A 17,411-nucleotide genomic window follows, 5' to 3' on the forward strand; every position below is an offset into this window, starting at 1 on the left:
CGCAATCATTTTCATAACATTTGGTTTGGATTTGCATGTAGTTTTAGTAGCTTTATTCTTATTTTTGCCCTTTAATTTCTTTGTGGTAAGTGTTTTATTTTTGTCTTTGGTTGCTTTTAACATCATGCTGCTACCTACATCGTTGAGATCCACATATTCTTCATCTGTCTCTGCGATGTCGGTATTGTCAGTATTTTCAGCGCCCTCACTTTCTCCCATGCCCTCAGTGCTCCCTTTATCTGCAGGCATGCTGGTTGTATTAATTATTTCAAAGTGAGGGGTGCTCATACTAGTATCAGCATCAATATCAAAACTAGTCAATTTATTCACCAGTACTACTGGTTCATTATCTTCTTTGGTTAGAACTTTAGACAGACTAGTTAACTCTTCCTCTGCGCCAGCCAACTCAGTAGTGTCTGCTGTAAATAGCATATTTGCAGTGTTTAAGATATCATCGATCTGTGCTGCGGCACTAGAATTCTCAAACTCCTCTGTTCTCACTTGAGTGCCCTCAAATACTAATAGGTTATCAACTGTGTTATCAGCAGCACAATCACCTGCACAATTTTTCTTTTGAGTCGGGTATTTCTCCCCAAGTTTACCTAAATGCAATTGCTCTGCATCTAAGGCTACATCCGTTGCGTTCTTAACACATGAAATTTTCTTACTTGTTGTAAGTTCGTTTGTGACTGCGATTGAGAGTAGCAGGGGGGTCGTCGCTCTCCCACTAGCAGCTGTTGTGCGGGTCGTGCGCGTAGGAGGTTTTGGAGCCATCGTGTTGCTCCCGCTGCCACTCGTCTCCTCTGGCTGTGCTGCTGCCGGTGCTGCGGGGGAACGCAAGCCAAACCAATCGAGTACCGTCAGTCTCGTCCACCTTGTCCACCTTGTCAGACTCAGCCAACTCGGCTGGCCGCGCGAAGGTTCCTGACTTGCTGAGGCCGCGGTATTCTTCGCGGTATTCTTAGCGCTAGCAGCCCGTAGCTGACTCAGGATGTGGTCACCAATCCGCCGTAGCTGCAACATTCAGCGCGCCCCTCTGTTCCTGCAGTTTCACGTAAGTCTTTTTCGGCATATGAGAAAAAAGCAGTTGCTGTTTTCAAGATCGCGGTTTTCACGATTTTCAGATCATTTGTTTTGGTATCCGCCTGGACCCGTTTCAGTGCTCACCACTCCGGCGGTGTCAATCCGCCATCTTGGACCAACCCCCACTGGGCATTCATAGTTGCTAACATTTAAAGCAAGAGTTGCTCCACCCAGATCAAAAGACCGACATGGAGAATATTGTGATGTGTCTGCCCAATACTCCAAGGTTGACACTGATTTGATACCATCTGCTAATGAAAAGGCAGGTTGTAACAGTGTGCCCTTTTAGTGGCCTCTGTAATATTCTGGGGGACATCATCAAATGTGGTGTTTTCTTTTGTAGAGAAATATAGCCTGTTTCTCTGCAGTAAAGAAGCGGTGGAAAAAAGTAGTTACCTGCACAGGTCATGACATAAATGTAGTATGCTATTTATTCATTTTTTAACAAAAATGTAAGTAAATTGAAGAATCAAACCTGGGGTCCAGTGTTCTTTTGTTAAAAAAAAAAGCATAGTTCCAAAACAAAAATCAAAATACTAAAAGGTAGGTGCCAAGTGTTAAAACTGTTGCAAGGGCCTGTGAGTGAAGTTGACAGCAAGCAAAAATGAGACCGTGATACCAGGGAACAGATAAACACCATTCAATAGAGAAAAGGAAGCATGGAAGAGCACAGCTTGATGAGTGTTGATGAAGATAGAGAAAAGATGGTCTTTAAAGGTCACACTGGGTTATAAAAAAAGAAACAGAAAGGAACGAAAAATCTTTCACCCATACATTTATTATATCTATGCTCTCGTTCAAATAATGAAATACTGAGCTGTGAAGAAATTCTTCTTATTCTACTTTCTATTCACCATGCTGCCATAGTACTGCATTTATACTGGAAAGCGTTATTTATGATTAGCACACTCAAGGTTACCAATAGCTGAATACCATGCTGATGGCAATCTGAGGACGTTTTTTGAGTACACTATATTTCATCCAGCAGGTTTGTGGCACCATTATAGCTCCATAACAATTTAATTAAAGGCAAATGCTACTTACCAGTATGCATCTGTTCTTGGCATGTAGAGCTGCAGATCTACACACTGTGCATAGATAGCCATCTGGTGTTGGGCTCGGCTGTTGCAGTTGTTTTTCCTCTTGGAAAGTCTTTGGAAGCCACGAGGTATGTGACTCCTCCTTTGGACCGTATTGCGCATGGGCTTCGGCTCCATCCTCAGATTGTTTTTCGCCAGCAGGGAAATGATGGAACGTAGTAATAATCAGTGAAGATGCCCGTGTGTGCTGTATCTAAATAAGATAAACTGCAACAGATAAAGGTAGCCGGGGAGGCGGGTGGGCGTGTGTAGATCTGCAGCGCTACATGCCAAGAACAGATGCATACTGGTAAGTAGCATATGCCATTTGAGCAGCAGATTACACACTGTGCATAGATTATATAGCAGTACCCATCCTTAGCGGCGACTACCAGTATCTGTTGCAGTGGTTTGAAACAATGTTTTGAGTACAGCCTGGCCCACACTAGCTTGTTGCTTAGTTTGCACATCTACACAATAGTGTTTAGTGAAAGTGTGCGGTGTTGACCATGTAGCTGCTTTGCAGATATCATCTAAGGGGATGTTCCCTAAGAATGCCATGGAAGCCCCTATCTTACGTGTAGAGTGGGCTTTAGGGGGAACAGATAGCGTTCGTTTTGCTTTGTGGTAGCAAATCTGAATGCATTTGACAATCCACTTAGCTATCCCAGATTTGGAGATGGGGTTCCCTTTATGTGGTGGTGAGAAGGAAACGTACAGTTGTTTGGTCTTACGAAAGGGTTGTGTTCTCTCGATGTAGTAGAGTAAGGCTCGTTTGACATCGAATGTGTGGAGAGCTCTTTCTGCAACGGTCTGTGGTTGCGAGAAGAATACGGGTAGTTCCACAGATTGGTTTAGGTGAAAGGGAGAAATGACTTTAGGGAGGAATTTTGGATTAGTACGGAGAACAACCTTGTTATGGTGCATTTGCAGAAAAGGTTCTTGAATGGCGAGTGCTTGTATCTCACTGACCCTTCTGAGGGAAGTAATGGCTACTAGGAAAGCAGTTTATCATGTTAGGAATTGAAGTTCACATTTGTGTAGAGGTTCAAAGGGAGGCCCCATTAGTCTGGTGAGAACGATGTTTATGTTCCACACAGGTGAGGGTGGCACTCTGGGGAAATATTCTTTTGAGGCCTTCCATGAAAGCTTTTATGGCAGGTACTCTAAAGAGTGATAGATGTTGTCTGTTTTGTAGATAGGCCGCAAGGTGCAGTCTAATAGACGTGTAGGCTAGGTTGCATCTTTGTAGGTGTAGTAAATAGCCTATGATGTGTTGAATGGACACATCTAGGGGATTGAAGCTATTGTTGTGACAATATACCACAAAACGTTTCCACTTGTTTGCGTAGCAAACTCTAGTGGTAGGTCGTCTAGCTTCTCTAATGACGTTCATACAGTCAGGGGGAAGATTTAGATAACCGAATTCTAGGATTTCAGGAGCAAGATCGCAAGGTTGAGCTGAGCTGGGTCCGGAGCCTGATCTCTCCATGGTTCTGGGTTAAGAGGCGTGGAGAGAGGTGTAACTTTTGGTGCGGTACTACAGATAGTTCCAGCAGTGTGGTGTACCACGGTTGTCTTGCCCAAGTTGGAGCTACTAGGGTGAGAGTGAGGGAGTGTTGTTGTAGTTTGCGCACCACTAATGGAATGAGTGGGAGAGGCGGAAAAGCTTACGCAAATCTGCCTGACCAATTCATCCATATCGCATTGCCTTAGGACGATGGGTGTGGATACCTGGCGGCGAAGCTTGGGCATTTGGCGTTTTCGTGGGTGGCGAAGAGGTCTATCTGTGGGTGCCCCCACATTTGAAACTACGGGTGAAGAACTTGTAGATGGAGTTCCCACTCGTGGATCTGTTGTGTTTGTCTGCTCAGCAGATCGGCCATAGTGTTTTGGACTCCTGGGAAATGTTGGGCTAGGAGAAAGATTTTTTGGGGTATGGCCCATCTCCATATGCTCTGTGCTAGCTGAGAGAGCTGCGGAGTGTGTGTGCCCCCTTGTTTTTGTATATAGTACATGGCTGTCATATTGTCCGTGCGAACTAAGACGGCCTTGCCGGAGACATGCGTTTGAAAGGCCTTTAGGGCTAAGAATATAGCTAGTAACTCCAGATGGTTGATGTGGAGTAACTTTTGTTGAGGCGTCCACCTGCCCTGCATGGTGTGATGTAGTAGGTGAGCTCCCCAGCCGGAGAGCGATGCGTCCGCTGTGAGTACTATCTGAGGAACCGGTTCCAGGAACGATCGCCCTTTGGAAAGGTTTTTGGTGGTCCACCACTGCAGAGAGCGATGGGCACCGTCTACCAACACCAGATCTGTCAATTGACCCTGGGCCTGGTTCCATTGGCGCGCTAAGCACTCTTGGAGAGGACGCATCTGGAGTCTTGCGTGAGGTACTATGAATATGCAAGAGGCCATCATTCCTATAAGTTGCATGAACACTCGAGTTGGAAGAGAGTGTTCCGGTTGAAATTTGGCACATAGAGCCTGGATGCTTGCTATCCCGGCAGGACTGGGATAGGTTATCGCTTTTGAGATGTATATGGTGGCGCCGAGGTATTGTTTTACGTGGAACGGTTGCAGATGGGACCTCGTGTGATTTACTGTGAAGCCCAGCTCGTGAAGTATAGTGGTGTGAGTGTGTTGTACACAGTGGTTCTATGACTTGGCTTTTATGAGCCAGTCGTCAGGTACGGGAAGACATGGATGTGTTGTCTTCGCAGGTGTGCGGCCACTGCTGCTAAGCACTTGGTAAACATCCGTGGTGCTGTGGTGACTCCGAATGGGAGCACTTTGAATTGATAGTGTTGACCGTCCACTACAAATCTGAGAAACCTCCTGTGAGCCTTGTAAACAGGAATGTGGAAATAGGCATCCTTGAGGTCAAGGGTGGCAAGGAAATCGTTTTGGCAGAGCAGGGGAAGTACCTGCTGGAGTGTGACCATGTGAAAATGGTCTGAGTGTATATAGTGATTTAGGGGTCTGAGGTCTAGGATGGGCGTTAGAGTGTCGTCCCTTTTTGGTATGAGAAAATATAGGGAGTAAACTCCCATATTTTGTTGGTGGGTAGGAACTAGTTCTATCGCATTTTTTTGTAGGAGGGAGATTACCTCCTGCTTTAGTAGTGACAAATGTTCCTGTGACATTGGGCGTTGTTTGGGTGGAATGTTTGGGGGGGGGGGGTAGATATAAGTTCGAGGCAGTAGCCTGATCGAATTATTTGTGTTACCCATTTGTCTGAGGTGATAGTAGTCTAGATAGGAGGAAATTGTGGAGTCCGCCCCCGACCGGAGTGGGATGGTCTGGGGGGAGTGGAGGGAAGTCATTGGTTTGGGGTGGAGGCAGAGCGGGAGGTGTTAGTTTTACCTCTGCCTTTATTGTTTCCCCTGTAGCCGCATCTTTGATAACCCCTTGTGAAGGTGGATTGGGTAGGGGCTTTATAGGAAGTAGAAGCGCTATCGGAGGAGTAGCCTCTGGAGGTGCTTCGAAAGGAAGAGCGGCGAAAGGAGCGCCTGGGAGGGTGTGACTGTAAGGCTCCCATAGACTTCGCCTTATCTGTGTCTTTTTTCATTTTTTCCAGGGCATCGTCAACTTTTGGGCCAAATAGATGTTCCTGGTCAAAGGGTGGTTGAGGATGGATGCCTGCATCTCTGGCTTGAAACCTGAAATTCGTAGCCAGGCATGCCTACAGAGGAGGACGCTGGTGTTAATTGCCCTAGAGGCGTGTCAGCTACATCTAGGGCTCAGTTAATGGAGGTGTTGGTGATGGTCTTACCCTCCTGGATTAGCTCATTGGCTCTATTTTTGTATTTGTCAGGGAGGTATTACATTATGGCTTCTAGTTCGTCATAATGTGTCCTGTCATATCTTGCCAAGAGCGCTTGTGTGTTTGCGATGCGCCATATGATGGCAGCCTGAGATGCCGTACGCTTGCCCGATGCGTCCAATAGTTTGGACTCCCTATCAGGTGGTGGTGCGTCACCTGATGCCTGGGAGTTTACACGCTTTCTTGCAGTGGACACTACAAGGAGTCTAGTGGTGCTGGCCCTCTGATGTAGGTGGGGTCTGTAGGGGCGGCCTTATACTTCTTCTCGATGCGAGGGTTGATGACCCTGGCCCTAACCGGGTCTTTAAAGACCTCCGGCGCGTGCTCGATAACCCCTTTAAGCATGGGCAGGATGGAAGTGGCCCTTTGTGTTGTGTCGAAGGTATCTAGGAGGAAGTCCTCCTCCACAGGGTCTGTATGGAGATCTACTCCGTGGTAGTGTGCAGCCCTATGGAGTAGTTGGTTAAACCCCATTGTGTCTTCCGGGGGGGGGGAAAACGGTCTTGAAGGGTAAAGTTCGTCCTGCGGGACGTTAGGGATGTCTGGAATGTTCTAGTCATCCCATGGGTCTGGGGAGCCTATAGTAGTGTGGTCCCCTGTGGGTTGGTCAGGGTGTTCGTCCGCTATGTCATCGTAGACATCGTCATTATCCTCATCAGGAGAGGGTGTGGGGGAATGATGATGTGGGGGAGGAGAAGGAGGAGGTGGAGGAGGGGGTGAAGGTATTCTCAAAGGGGAGGTAGCAAAGTCTTTCCTCTTTGGAGGTGGAGCTGGGGCAGGCTTGTCCAGCGGTGTCTTTTTGATGCTGAGCATCAACTGTCCAGTTTTAGGGTCTTTGACTAGTTTTTTTGTAGTGGATCAGGCCGAAATAGTTCTTCAGTGAGTGGCCGATCCGTCGGCTCCGAAGCCGTCGGTGCCGTAGGTTTTTTAGTCTTGGATTCGGCATCGGTTCGTTGTTTTGAACTGTGCGGCTTCGAGATGGCTGGTTGTTTCCTCGGCTCTGAGATAAGTTTCGGTTTCTAGGTGTGGGTGTCGATGGCTTTGGGTCTTTTGCTCGGCTCCGGGGACGGTACCGAGGAGCCTGTGCTTGTCTTCGGCGCCGAGTGCTTCGGTGTGGAGCTCAGTGCGGAGGAGGGGGGCATTTTCTTTTTCGGCGCCAGTGTGGAGGAGTGTTTCTCGGCACCGACGGTAGGCTGGCTCGAGCCCGAGCCACCAGAAGGCTTCATCGGCTTCTTAACCGGGCCCGAAGGCGAGGTGTGGTAAGCAATGTCTTTGGTCGTGCCTAGGCCCGAGGGGAAGGCGTGACCGAAGCCTTTTTCGATGTCGTCGAGGGTGTGGGTCGATGTTAGTACTCACGCCCCTCTGTGCCGTAGTGATGTCCTCGACATCTGAGTCGTCGGCTTCGGAGGTGCTGACGAGGCCCTCTTCGGTGTGCTGTTCTTCTGGAGCATCGACGCCTTCTCCGAAGATGTCGTCTGGGATCGCTGTTGACAAGTGTGCCATGGTTCTCCTCGCCCTTCGGTCTCGAATGGTTTTCTTGGACCGGAAGGATTTGCACGCCGGACAGTCTCGAGCCTCGTGTTCCGGGGAGAGGAAGAGGTTGCACACCTCATGGAGATCGGTGTGGGGAAATTTGGACCCACATCGAGGACACTTCTTGAATGGAGTCCTTTCCATCAGCCGGGACCGGAGCTTAGGTAGGCACGAAGGCCTTCGTCGACGACCGGAATATAAGACTTCGAACGATGATAGTCGCGTTGAGTGTGGAGACCGCGATCGAAAACAATATCGCGAAAGGGGGGAGGATTGCGCGCCGATAAGAAGAACTAGAAACTGTTCGGAACCGGAGCGCGAAAATCACATCCGAGCCCAATGGCGGAAAAAGACAATCTGAGGATGGAGCCCAAGCCCATGCGCTGTACGATCCAAAGGAGGAGTCACATACCTCGTGACTTCCAAAGACTTTCCAAGAGGAAAAACAACTGCAACTTCCGAGCCCAGCAACAGATGGCGATCTATGGTCAGTGTGTAATCTGCAGCTCATATGCCTCGAACACACAATTATGGCCGAAATGAAGGGAAAAAATAAACAAACACGCCTTAAAGTGTGCTAAAGTCGAACGCCAGTACATGATTCCCTGATCAAGGACAAACACAAATCTAGCTTACAATGCACATATCTTGAATAAAATGTAGGCTGTTAACCAAGAAAGAAGATTAATATAAATCTCATTGAGGTACAAAATCACAGGTCATCAGTAAAGATGAAAAAAAACTGACCTTGAGAGTTAATGGGGTAGAGTCGAGGGTTGGCCAATTAAAATATACACTACTATGTTTGCAAAACATCTTCAAATCAACAAAGATTCATACAAAGAATCTACAAAGAGAGTGGAAGGGTGAACCTTCACATTTGCAACCTGCCTAAAGGGACCGAAGATGGTGCCAATTCTTGCAATGAACTCTTGTAAGCATGTATCCCTTGTACTATGGCAATCTCTTTCTCCATTTGAAATTAAAGGAACCCAGAGTTTCATCCCAGAAACTGAAGAACCCAAGGTTTTGTAGAGACATGATCCTCAAACCACTAAGATATCAACATACAGAGTAGATCCTATCACACAACAGATATCTATATGTATATATATATCTAGATACACACAAACATACACAAATACACACACACACCTCCACTCACACACTCCCACCTACTCTGATAAACTTTTAAACTGGCCCTCCTTTAAAATATACAGTGCTTCTTTATTCACCAGTGAGTTTCTACTGGTGAGTAAAGAAGCACTGAACATTTCCAAAGAGTGCCTGTTTCGAAGTTTCTCAAAGTTTAAGTGCTTACAAAAGTTGGAATTCACTCACACAGACAGGCAAATGCCCTGACAGGGTTCATAGCAGCTAGTAAATCAAATGTGTAGCATGAAATATATCTATATATATATTTTACAGTAAAACAGAAATGTCAGTTAAAAACATCCAGTTTTAAACTAAGAAAACCACTGAAATTCACCAGTTATAGTTATCTCTAGTAATTATAACTCATGCCCTAAACTAACTATAACTTGCTGCCCCGCCATGCACTGTGTTGTTATCCATGATCTAATTTCAGATGTTGCAGTGATGCTATCAATGGTTTAATTGAACATGTCAGGAAAGATGTAGGATGGTGGGCGATTAGCAGTGCATGGCTAGGGGGCAAGTTATAGTTGCTTTAAGACAGGATTTATAGTTATTTGAAATTATTAAAACTGGTGAATTTCAGTGATTTTGTTAGTTTAATACAGTATATCTTAACTGACATTTTCACATAACTAACGCCCTTTTCCCCTTTGCTTTTTTTTAAAAAGGAATTTCAGGTTTTCTTTTTGGCGTAAAGTAAGATGTCCATCGCCATGTGTGGCTTGCGGTAGGACAAAGGGCCTGGCCTGTGGCCAATCTCCGCTGGTCCCAAACTCCCTATTGTGCACAGCAGGGAGTTGGGGCCAGAGCCAGGCCGAGGGTCTGCCCATGGCTTACCATGTGCAACAATATAAAGGGTGTCATTTTATGTAAGGGAGACTTAGAGAAAGTGCCTCGTTTGACATGGTTAGCAGCCTACTGTTTGTCTGGAAAATTATGCGATTTCGATTGTAGTGCAGAGGGGCCCTGCTAACCAGGTCCCCTGTATCAGTGCTTCTTCACTAAAACTTTTCCTTAATTAGCCCTTTAGGCCCCCTGTAAGTCCCTAGTAAATGGTACATGGGTACCTCGGGCATAGGGACTGAAGAGGGTCAACTAGGGACACCTCAGCTAGAGCATGCAGACTGCCACTGCAGCAGGATTGCCCTGGTGTAGACAAAAACGACAAAGTCGACATGTAGCACAACCTAAGGTATAGGTAAGTCACCCCTCTAGTAGGCCTTACAAGCCCTAATGCAGGGTGCACTATATCAGGTGTGGGCTTATCAGTATAAGCGGATATTCCTCTACAATATTTAGGTCTATTTCTTTAATATAGCAAGTGCAAGGAAAGCAATTTAGAGTACATGGGCTGGAAACTCGACAACTCGAGTCCCACAGTACCAGAATGGCTTTTCCGAACACAGGAGAGTTTGGTACCAAACTACTCCTCTCAATAAATCCACACTGATGCCTGTGTGGTATTTACTGAAACATGTTCTCAGAGGGCACCTCTGAGGTGCCCCCTGAAAACTACCAACCCTGGTATGGTCACAGACTGGCTTTAGGCATCCTGCCACCACCAGACATGTTTCTGGACCCCTATATCGAGAGCACTCACTCTCTGGTACCAGAAAAAAGCACATACTAGGCGGAGGTGTCGATCAGGTCGCAGAGCATTGCCTGTAGACCGAGCAGAGGCCAGTTTGCAGGCATGTTGGATGACTAGGGAGTTGGGCTGGGCATTGGTTATTTATATCTTGAGGATTCTGTAATACTCATGAGCAACATTCATCTAGGTACTGTTATGCAGAGGAGAGGGACATGTTTAATGCTAGCCGTTTATTAGAGATGTACCACAGAGAGTTAGAACTCTGAAATGCACGTGGCAGTAGCTATTTTGATTGAGACCAGATATAAAAGTCAGCCATTATTTGAGACTCGTAGCTGCTAGGACACCTATTTCTGGAATGTTACTTTGCCAGTTATGGTTGCATTTTGGAAAGGTAAGAAAAGATCGTAGATAAGGGGGTGTTATATAAATGGTAATAATTTCAAGAGTTTAAGATTATAGATAAGATTTCATTCATTTATTTCATTTGCAGCAGTTTATACATCACTCTGAACTATTATAAAGATTGAAGCACTACTTTTAGAAAGTGTGGAACCTTGAAGACCACATATATAAGGTAATCTAGATTTGGATTTCAACAAGGATACTGAGAAGTTGGAGTAGCATTTTTTTAATCTAATAATTATTTGATTTAATTAATTGATTATGAACCAGTCATGATCACCTATTGATTTATATGATTAGATATTGTGATCTCATCAGTCTGGAGGTGCTAGAAGAACTCTTGCAACAGGGACTAGAATTGTGATAGATGTGAATATGTATTTACTGTATCAATATTTCTATAATATGGTTGCCTGGGTGTTTGCACACAAATACGGACATATTGGAATGTTTTCGTTATACTTTAGTAAAAACTATTCAAATATGGCTGCAAATGCATGTGCTAACATGCCCATGTACAATTATCTTTCAATGTCTTTTTTAAAGTATTACAAAAAACATTTATGGAGGGACATAATTCTGTGTAGGCGTGTGCCACATTTTCATGATTTTAAATTCCATTTAAATATGAGTGCTGCCTGCAATGCCTAAAAGGGATAAGGCACACTGTAAGTGCAATGAGGGCTCAATAGCAGTGCGTAGAGAGCTGCTTGGCCATTGTGAAATAAAAAATATTTTTATAGGACACAGCGGCCCATTTGTGCCTGGCTCTTATGTGGACTATTTTCTGTGTGTATGACCACACTGAGTTCTGGAAGAATGCCCTTGCTCATTCAAAAGGAAACAAATGGATGAATGGAGAAAGCAAAATATGGATGACACTTCAAGCGATCAAGGACTGAAAACCCATGATGTTTATTTAGGAAAAATGCCAGATATCAACAAAAAAGAAAAAAAAGGAGAATCTACACAATCAATCATTACAAGAAAGAAAAGTTTGCATTCCGTTTTTCACATATAAGGCAAGTTATAAATCTCAACTGTAAAGAAAAGTTCTAGGAAAAAAATACCTTCAATAGCTGGACTGTATTGAGACATGACATTGCTGGCTAATGTTGGCAAGGAAACTGCCACAAAGACCATAAGTAAACAGGCAATTTTATATTCTTCTTCTGGGCTGATGTTTTCTAAAAGTTAAGCAAACAAAATAACATTAAATCGCAACAACCTATTGTTAACAAAAATACATTAGCTAAGTCTATGGCTGTTATGTCAAATCCAATAGTAATTGTACTTCGTTATATAAATTGAATGGAAAAAAAGGTTGTAACACAGTGTTTTATGGGTTGATACTCTTTACTCCGCTTCTTTATATCGAATGACAAATGAAAGAATGTTGAATTCTCTTTAATCCTCATTTCAGTTAGCGTTTGATATCCAGTCATGGTTTTTTTCCACATTACTTCATCGACAGATATACCAGACACTGCTTTTCATGTTTTCATTTGAACATGTCCAAAGAAGCATGGATTTGCTTTATTAAATTGTGCATGACTTCTCTATGATTAGAGGGTGAAGACAGATACCACATTCCTGCTACAATGACGGACTTCAGTAAACACACATTAAAGACACGGGCCGTCTGGCCAAAAGCATCTTCATTTATCCACTCCTTCTCTAGAGTGATCAAAGTTCTCAGCATCATAAGATCACCTAATTCTTCATGTTTCCATATACCTCTTGACTATGAAAGGTATCAGTGGAAGAGAGCAACTTGTTTTTTTTGCCTCATTTATGGTATAAATTAGAATCCTGGCTAAAGCGTTTGCTTTGTTTACGAAATGCTATCCTCTCTCATTTGGCTACACCCTTCCTGTAAGAAAACCTGCAATTTGTTTACATTCTTCCCATGTAGTAGACATAATGGATGTGATGTGCAATTCATGAGCATCTACACCATTAGTGAGGCAATAGTGTCAGATAGGGACTCGTACATATCTCAGTCCCCAGCCTTTATGCCCTTCCTTCCAAGGGGTGTACTTGGTAGGGCTTCATGACCATCCGAAAACACCTACCAAAACACAATCAGTTACACAATTGAAACCCTGCAGACCTATCTGAATAGAAGTGGGGCAGACTTCTAAGTTGTTGCTTACTGGCCACATCAGGCAAATTAAGACACAATGGGTGGTAAAAAAGAATCCTACCATGAACTTCAGTCGTGCAATGATGAACCGTGTTTCTAGGTGCAACATTTATTTACAGTTTTTGCATAAAGTTTACACATCCTATTGGTGGATTCAGAGGGCTTCACAAAAGAACGTTAACGGAAGATCTGGAAGTGAGATTGTCAGCTTAGACCATGATAAAGATGCAGTGGTCAGTCTCACAAACAGGTCAGTCTGTTATGCTAAAGCTCAAAGGCCTGTTGGAATAGGTGCAGTGTGAGGAATTTAATTATTCACAAAACGTTACCATTGCTAAAAAGGGGTGAAGGAATTGAAGCTCTGTGAACTTTGCACATGCAGTTTTCTGTCTTCAAAACATTTGTATTTAACTAGGTGTATGGAAAGTATGTTTTGGTTGGTTAACACTGGGCATTTTGTCAGAGGGTGTGGTATCATCAGATTGCGCTGGTAGGAGGGTGCTTGCCCATGAAGGGTTATGCATGAGATGAAAGAACAAGTTACTCACCATTGGTAACACCTTTTCTGGTAGAGACTATCTAACAACAGATTCTTCACCTTGTGAATTTCCTATATGCATTGGTAGGTGGTGTTGTGCAGCTCCGTTTCGAGTCTGTCCCACCTAAGATACGACATCGGTACCACTCTATCTGCGTCATCTCTGCGTGCTGATGGCAGTTTCTTTCAGATCTCTGTCTGTGCCAAAAGACGCATAGCCCGTAGATATCAGACTATGCCACTGTGCAAATCTCTAGATTCAAGTCTCAATCAGCCGTAGGAGTCCATTCCACAGAAAAAGGAGGGTACCAAAGGAAAGTTCCTTGGTCCTTCTGACAGAGACTTCAAATCTCAGATTACTTTACCTTGTGAACAGATACCAAACCAGTATTTCCCCAGTAGGACTGTGGAATGGCTCAAACTATGAAATCCTGCAGGACAGACTGGGCAAAGTACCCGTCTTGGTGGACCTAGTTGTCTAGCCAGTAGTGATTTGTGAATGTGTGAAGGGACGTCCACGTGGCAGCCTGGCACAAGTCCAGGACCATATATCAGTGCGGTGGTAGTAGCCTTTGCTCTGATGGAATGAGTGCACAAGCCTTCTGGGGGTTACTCTTTGGCTAGCCCATAACATATCTTAATATAGAAAAACTTAATTTGGAGATGGTTCTTTTCTGCACCACGTACCCCCTTTTTGCTCCAGAGGAGTCCACAAAAAGCTGATTATCAAACGGATGCTCTCTGGTTTGATTTTAAAACTGAAGGTCCTCTTAGAGTCAAGACGGTGGAGCAGTTCCTCCTCCTTAGAGGAGAAAGTTGAAACGTAAAAAGCTTGCAAGGTGATGAGTTGCCTGTTGCTGAAGGGTGCGACTACCTTCAGCAGTATTGCCACCCTTATCAGGAGAACCAGCTTGTCCAGGAAATAGGATGTAGGGAAATAGGATGTATATGGTATTTACACAGACAAGGTCTGGAGTTTGCTCTCTTGCCCGCCAGGTGTTATGGCGATGAGAAACATTTTTCTTTTTTAATGGTTAGCAGATGTAGAGTGTGCACATTAAGTAGGAACCAAATTAAAGGCCGGAGGGGCCAAAAGGAAACCCTTAACAGTTCACACAGTAAGTCTATCATGGCTACGAAAGACAAAACAAAATGTTCAACTATCTTGCATTTAGGGGTTGGTGGTACAGGAGGAACACCAGGCAAAACAATTCTCTCAGCGTCCTGCATATACCGTTTTGGGGGATGGACACCTGGCTGTCAAGATGGCACCAACCACTTCGAGAGGGAGATCAAAAGCCATCAACTGTCGCCCTTCAATCTCCACGTATGAGGGTAGGTTATTCAGGTGTGGGTGCAAGACTCAGCCCTGCTGTTGCGCCTTGAGGTCCCTCCTGAAGGGCAGTCGGATCGGAGAACATATGCTCATGGCCAAAATATCTTGGAACCACTCTCACCTTGCTCAGTACAGAGCCTCCAGGATGATTTGGGTTGGTCCTTTGTAATCTTTTTCAGCACTCTGGGTTGAAGATGTAAGGACGGGAGGGCATACAGGAGTCTCTAGCACCAGTCTTGTCAAAAGGCATCTCAGAAGGAGACCTGACTTGGGAACTATAACACAAAAAAGCTTGGACACTGCACATTCTCTGCAATGGCAAATAGATCGAACCCTGATGCAGAGCACAAGAAAATCTGAGTTATCAGTGTGCAGATGTCTACACTGGGATCTTTAACAGATATGAAAAAGAGGCGACTCCACAGATCATGAAAAAAGGAAGCTAGTGAAAAACCGGAGGTTAGATAGACTATCCACCAGAAAGAGCGTTACTGAAGGTAAATAACATATTTTTCTGATGGATACTTCTTATGACAGATTTCCTCAACTGTAGAATAGCTACCAAAGCAGGACCTCCCCATGGGACCCTCTGTGGAGTGGACTCAGACCAGAAAGTCCTGCAGGAGCATCTGGGCAAAACGCCCTTCTCGTCGGACCTGAGTGCCAAGGCAGTAGTGCTTGATGAACATATGCACTTATGCCCATGTCGCGGCCTGAAAGATATCAATTAAAAGGCACACCATACACCGACATAGTGGCAGAAGCCTTGGCCCTGGTGGAACGAGTCCTCAGAACTTTTGGAGGCTGCTTCTTGGCCAGTGCGTAGCAGGCCTTAATGCTGAGGACTATTTACCATGACATAGTCCTTTTCTGCACTGATTTACCTTTCTTCTTCCCAAAGAACCCCACAAAGAGCTGATCATTCACAAAACGGTCTTTTGCACGTGCAATGCAGGGCTGGATTAACCATTAAGCAAAATAAGCACGTGCTTAGGGCATCAAGGGAAAGGGGGCACCAAAGAAAATTTCCATTCCTTGATTTACCATGGACCATATGGTCGAAACTGCAAATGGTGCAGCTGAACCTATAAAGAAAGTGGAAGTATACAAAAATAAACATTTTCCCTCTTACTGTAAGGTTTGTTTCATTTAAAAAAACATTAAAAAAATATTTTACGGTTTATTACAATTTATATTTTGAATTAAATATCTATGGGGTCAAAATTATTTTAAGTGCATAGGGCCTCTAAAGGTCTTAATCCGGCCCTGGATTAATAAGGAATATGCTACTTACCAGTATGCATCTGTTCTTGGCATGTAGAGCTGCAGAGTTGTACACTTAGCATAGATCGCCATCTGGTGTTGGGCCCGGATGTTTGCAGTTTGTTTTTGTTCTTTGGACAGTCTTTGGAAGTCACGAGTTCGGTGACTCCTCCTTCGGTCCGTACTGCGCATGGGCTTCGGCTCCATCCTCAGATTGTTTTTCGCCAACAGGGAAATGATGGAGCGTAGTAATAACAGTGAGAAACCCATGTGTGTTGTATCTAAATAAGATGGACTGGAACGGATACAGGTAGCCGGAGAGGCGGGTGGGCGTGTACAACTCTGCAGCTCTACATGCCAAGAATAGATGCATACTGGTAAGTAGCATATTCCGTTCGAGGCATATGAGCTGCAGATTGTACACTTAGCATAGATTATATAGCAGTACCCAACCTTAGCGGCGACCACCGGTATCCGTTGCAGTAGTTTGAAAAAGTGTCTTTAGTACAGCCTGGCCCACACTAGCTTGCTGCTTGGAATGCACATCTACACAGTAATGTTTTGTGAAGGTGTGCGGTGTTGACCATGTGGCTGCTTTGCAGATGTCATCTAAGGGTATGTTCCCTAGAAAGGCCATAGAAGCCCCTAACTTTCTAGTAGAGTGGGCTTTAGGTGGAACAGATAATGTTCTTTTTGCCTTTTGATAGCAAATTTGTATGCACTTTACAATCCACCTAGCTATCCCTGATTTAGAGATGGGGTTGCCTTTATGTGGTGGAGAGAAGGAGACGAACAATTGTTTAGTCTTCCTGAAAGGTTGCGTTCTCTGTATGTAGTACAGCAAAGCCCTTTTAACTTCAAGTGTGTGTAAAGCCCTTTCTGCAACAGATTGAGGTTGCGAGAAGAAGACAGGTAATTCCACCGATTGATTGAGATGGAAGGGGGAAATGACCTTGGGCAGAAACTTCGGATTTGTACGAAGTATGACCTTGCCGTGATGTATTTGTAGGAAGGGTTCCTGTATAGTGAACGCTTGTATTTCACCAACCCTTCTAAGGGAAGTGATAGCTACGAGAAAAGCTGTTTTCCAGGTGAGAAACTGTAGCACACATTTATGCATTGGTTCGAAGGGCGGACCCATTAGCCGTGTAAGAACTACATTTAGATTCCATACAGGGGAAGGTGGTGCCCTGGGAGGAATTACTCGTTTAAGGCCTTCCATAAAGGCTTTAATAGCGGGCACTCTGAACAGTGATAAATGCTGTCTGTTTTGTAGATAAGCAGCGATCGCTGCTAGGTGTAGGCGTATGGATGAATATGCCAGGTTACACCTGTAAAGATGGAGCAGATAGCATATAATGTGCTGTATGGATGCATCTAAAGGGTTGATTGTATTGTTACGGCAGTAAATTACAAATCTTTTCCACTTTGCGGCATAGCATGCTCTAGTGGTA

The 17,411-nt window shown here is 44.6% G+C and overlaps 1 protein-coding gene across 1 annotated transcript in view; it reads right to left on the minus strand.

Moving 5' to 3' along the window:
* Positions 1 to 17,411, minus strand: part of NCKAP1 (NCK associated protein 1) — a 487,736-nt gene that overhangs the window by 43,839 nt on the left and 426,486 nt on the right. Inside the window, exon 28 of the mRNA XM_085648703.1 lies at positions 11,745 to 11,861. Coding sequence (XP_085504829.1) covers positions 11,745 to 11,861 — 117 coding nt within the window. The remainder of the gene's footprint in view (positions 1 to 11,744; positions 11,862 to 17,411) is intronic.

This window comes from Triturus cristatus, chromosome 3_2 (assembly GCF_964204655.1).
Source record: "Triturus cristatus chromosome 3_2, aTriCri1.1, whole genome shotgun sequence".
NCBI classification, from domain to species: Eukaryota; Metazoa; Chordata; class Amphibia; order Caudata; family Salamandridae; genus Triturus; species Triturus cristatus.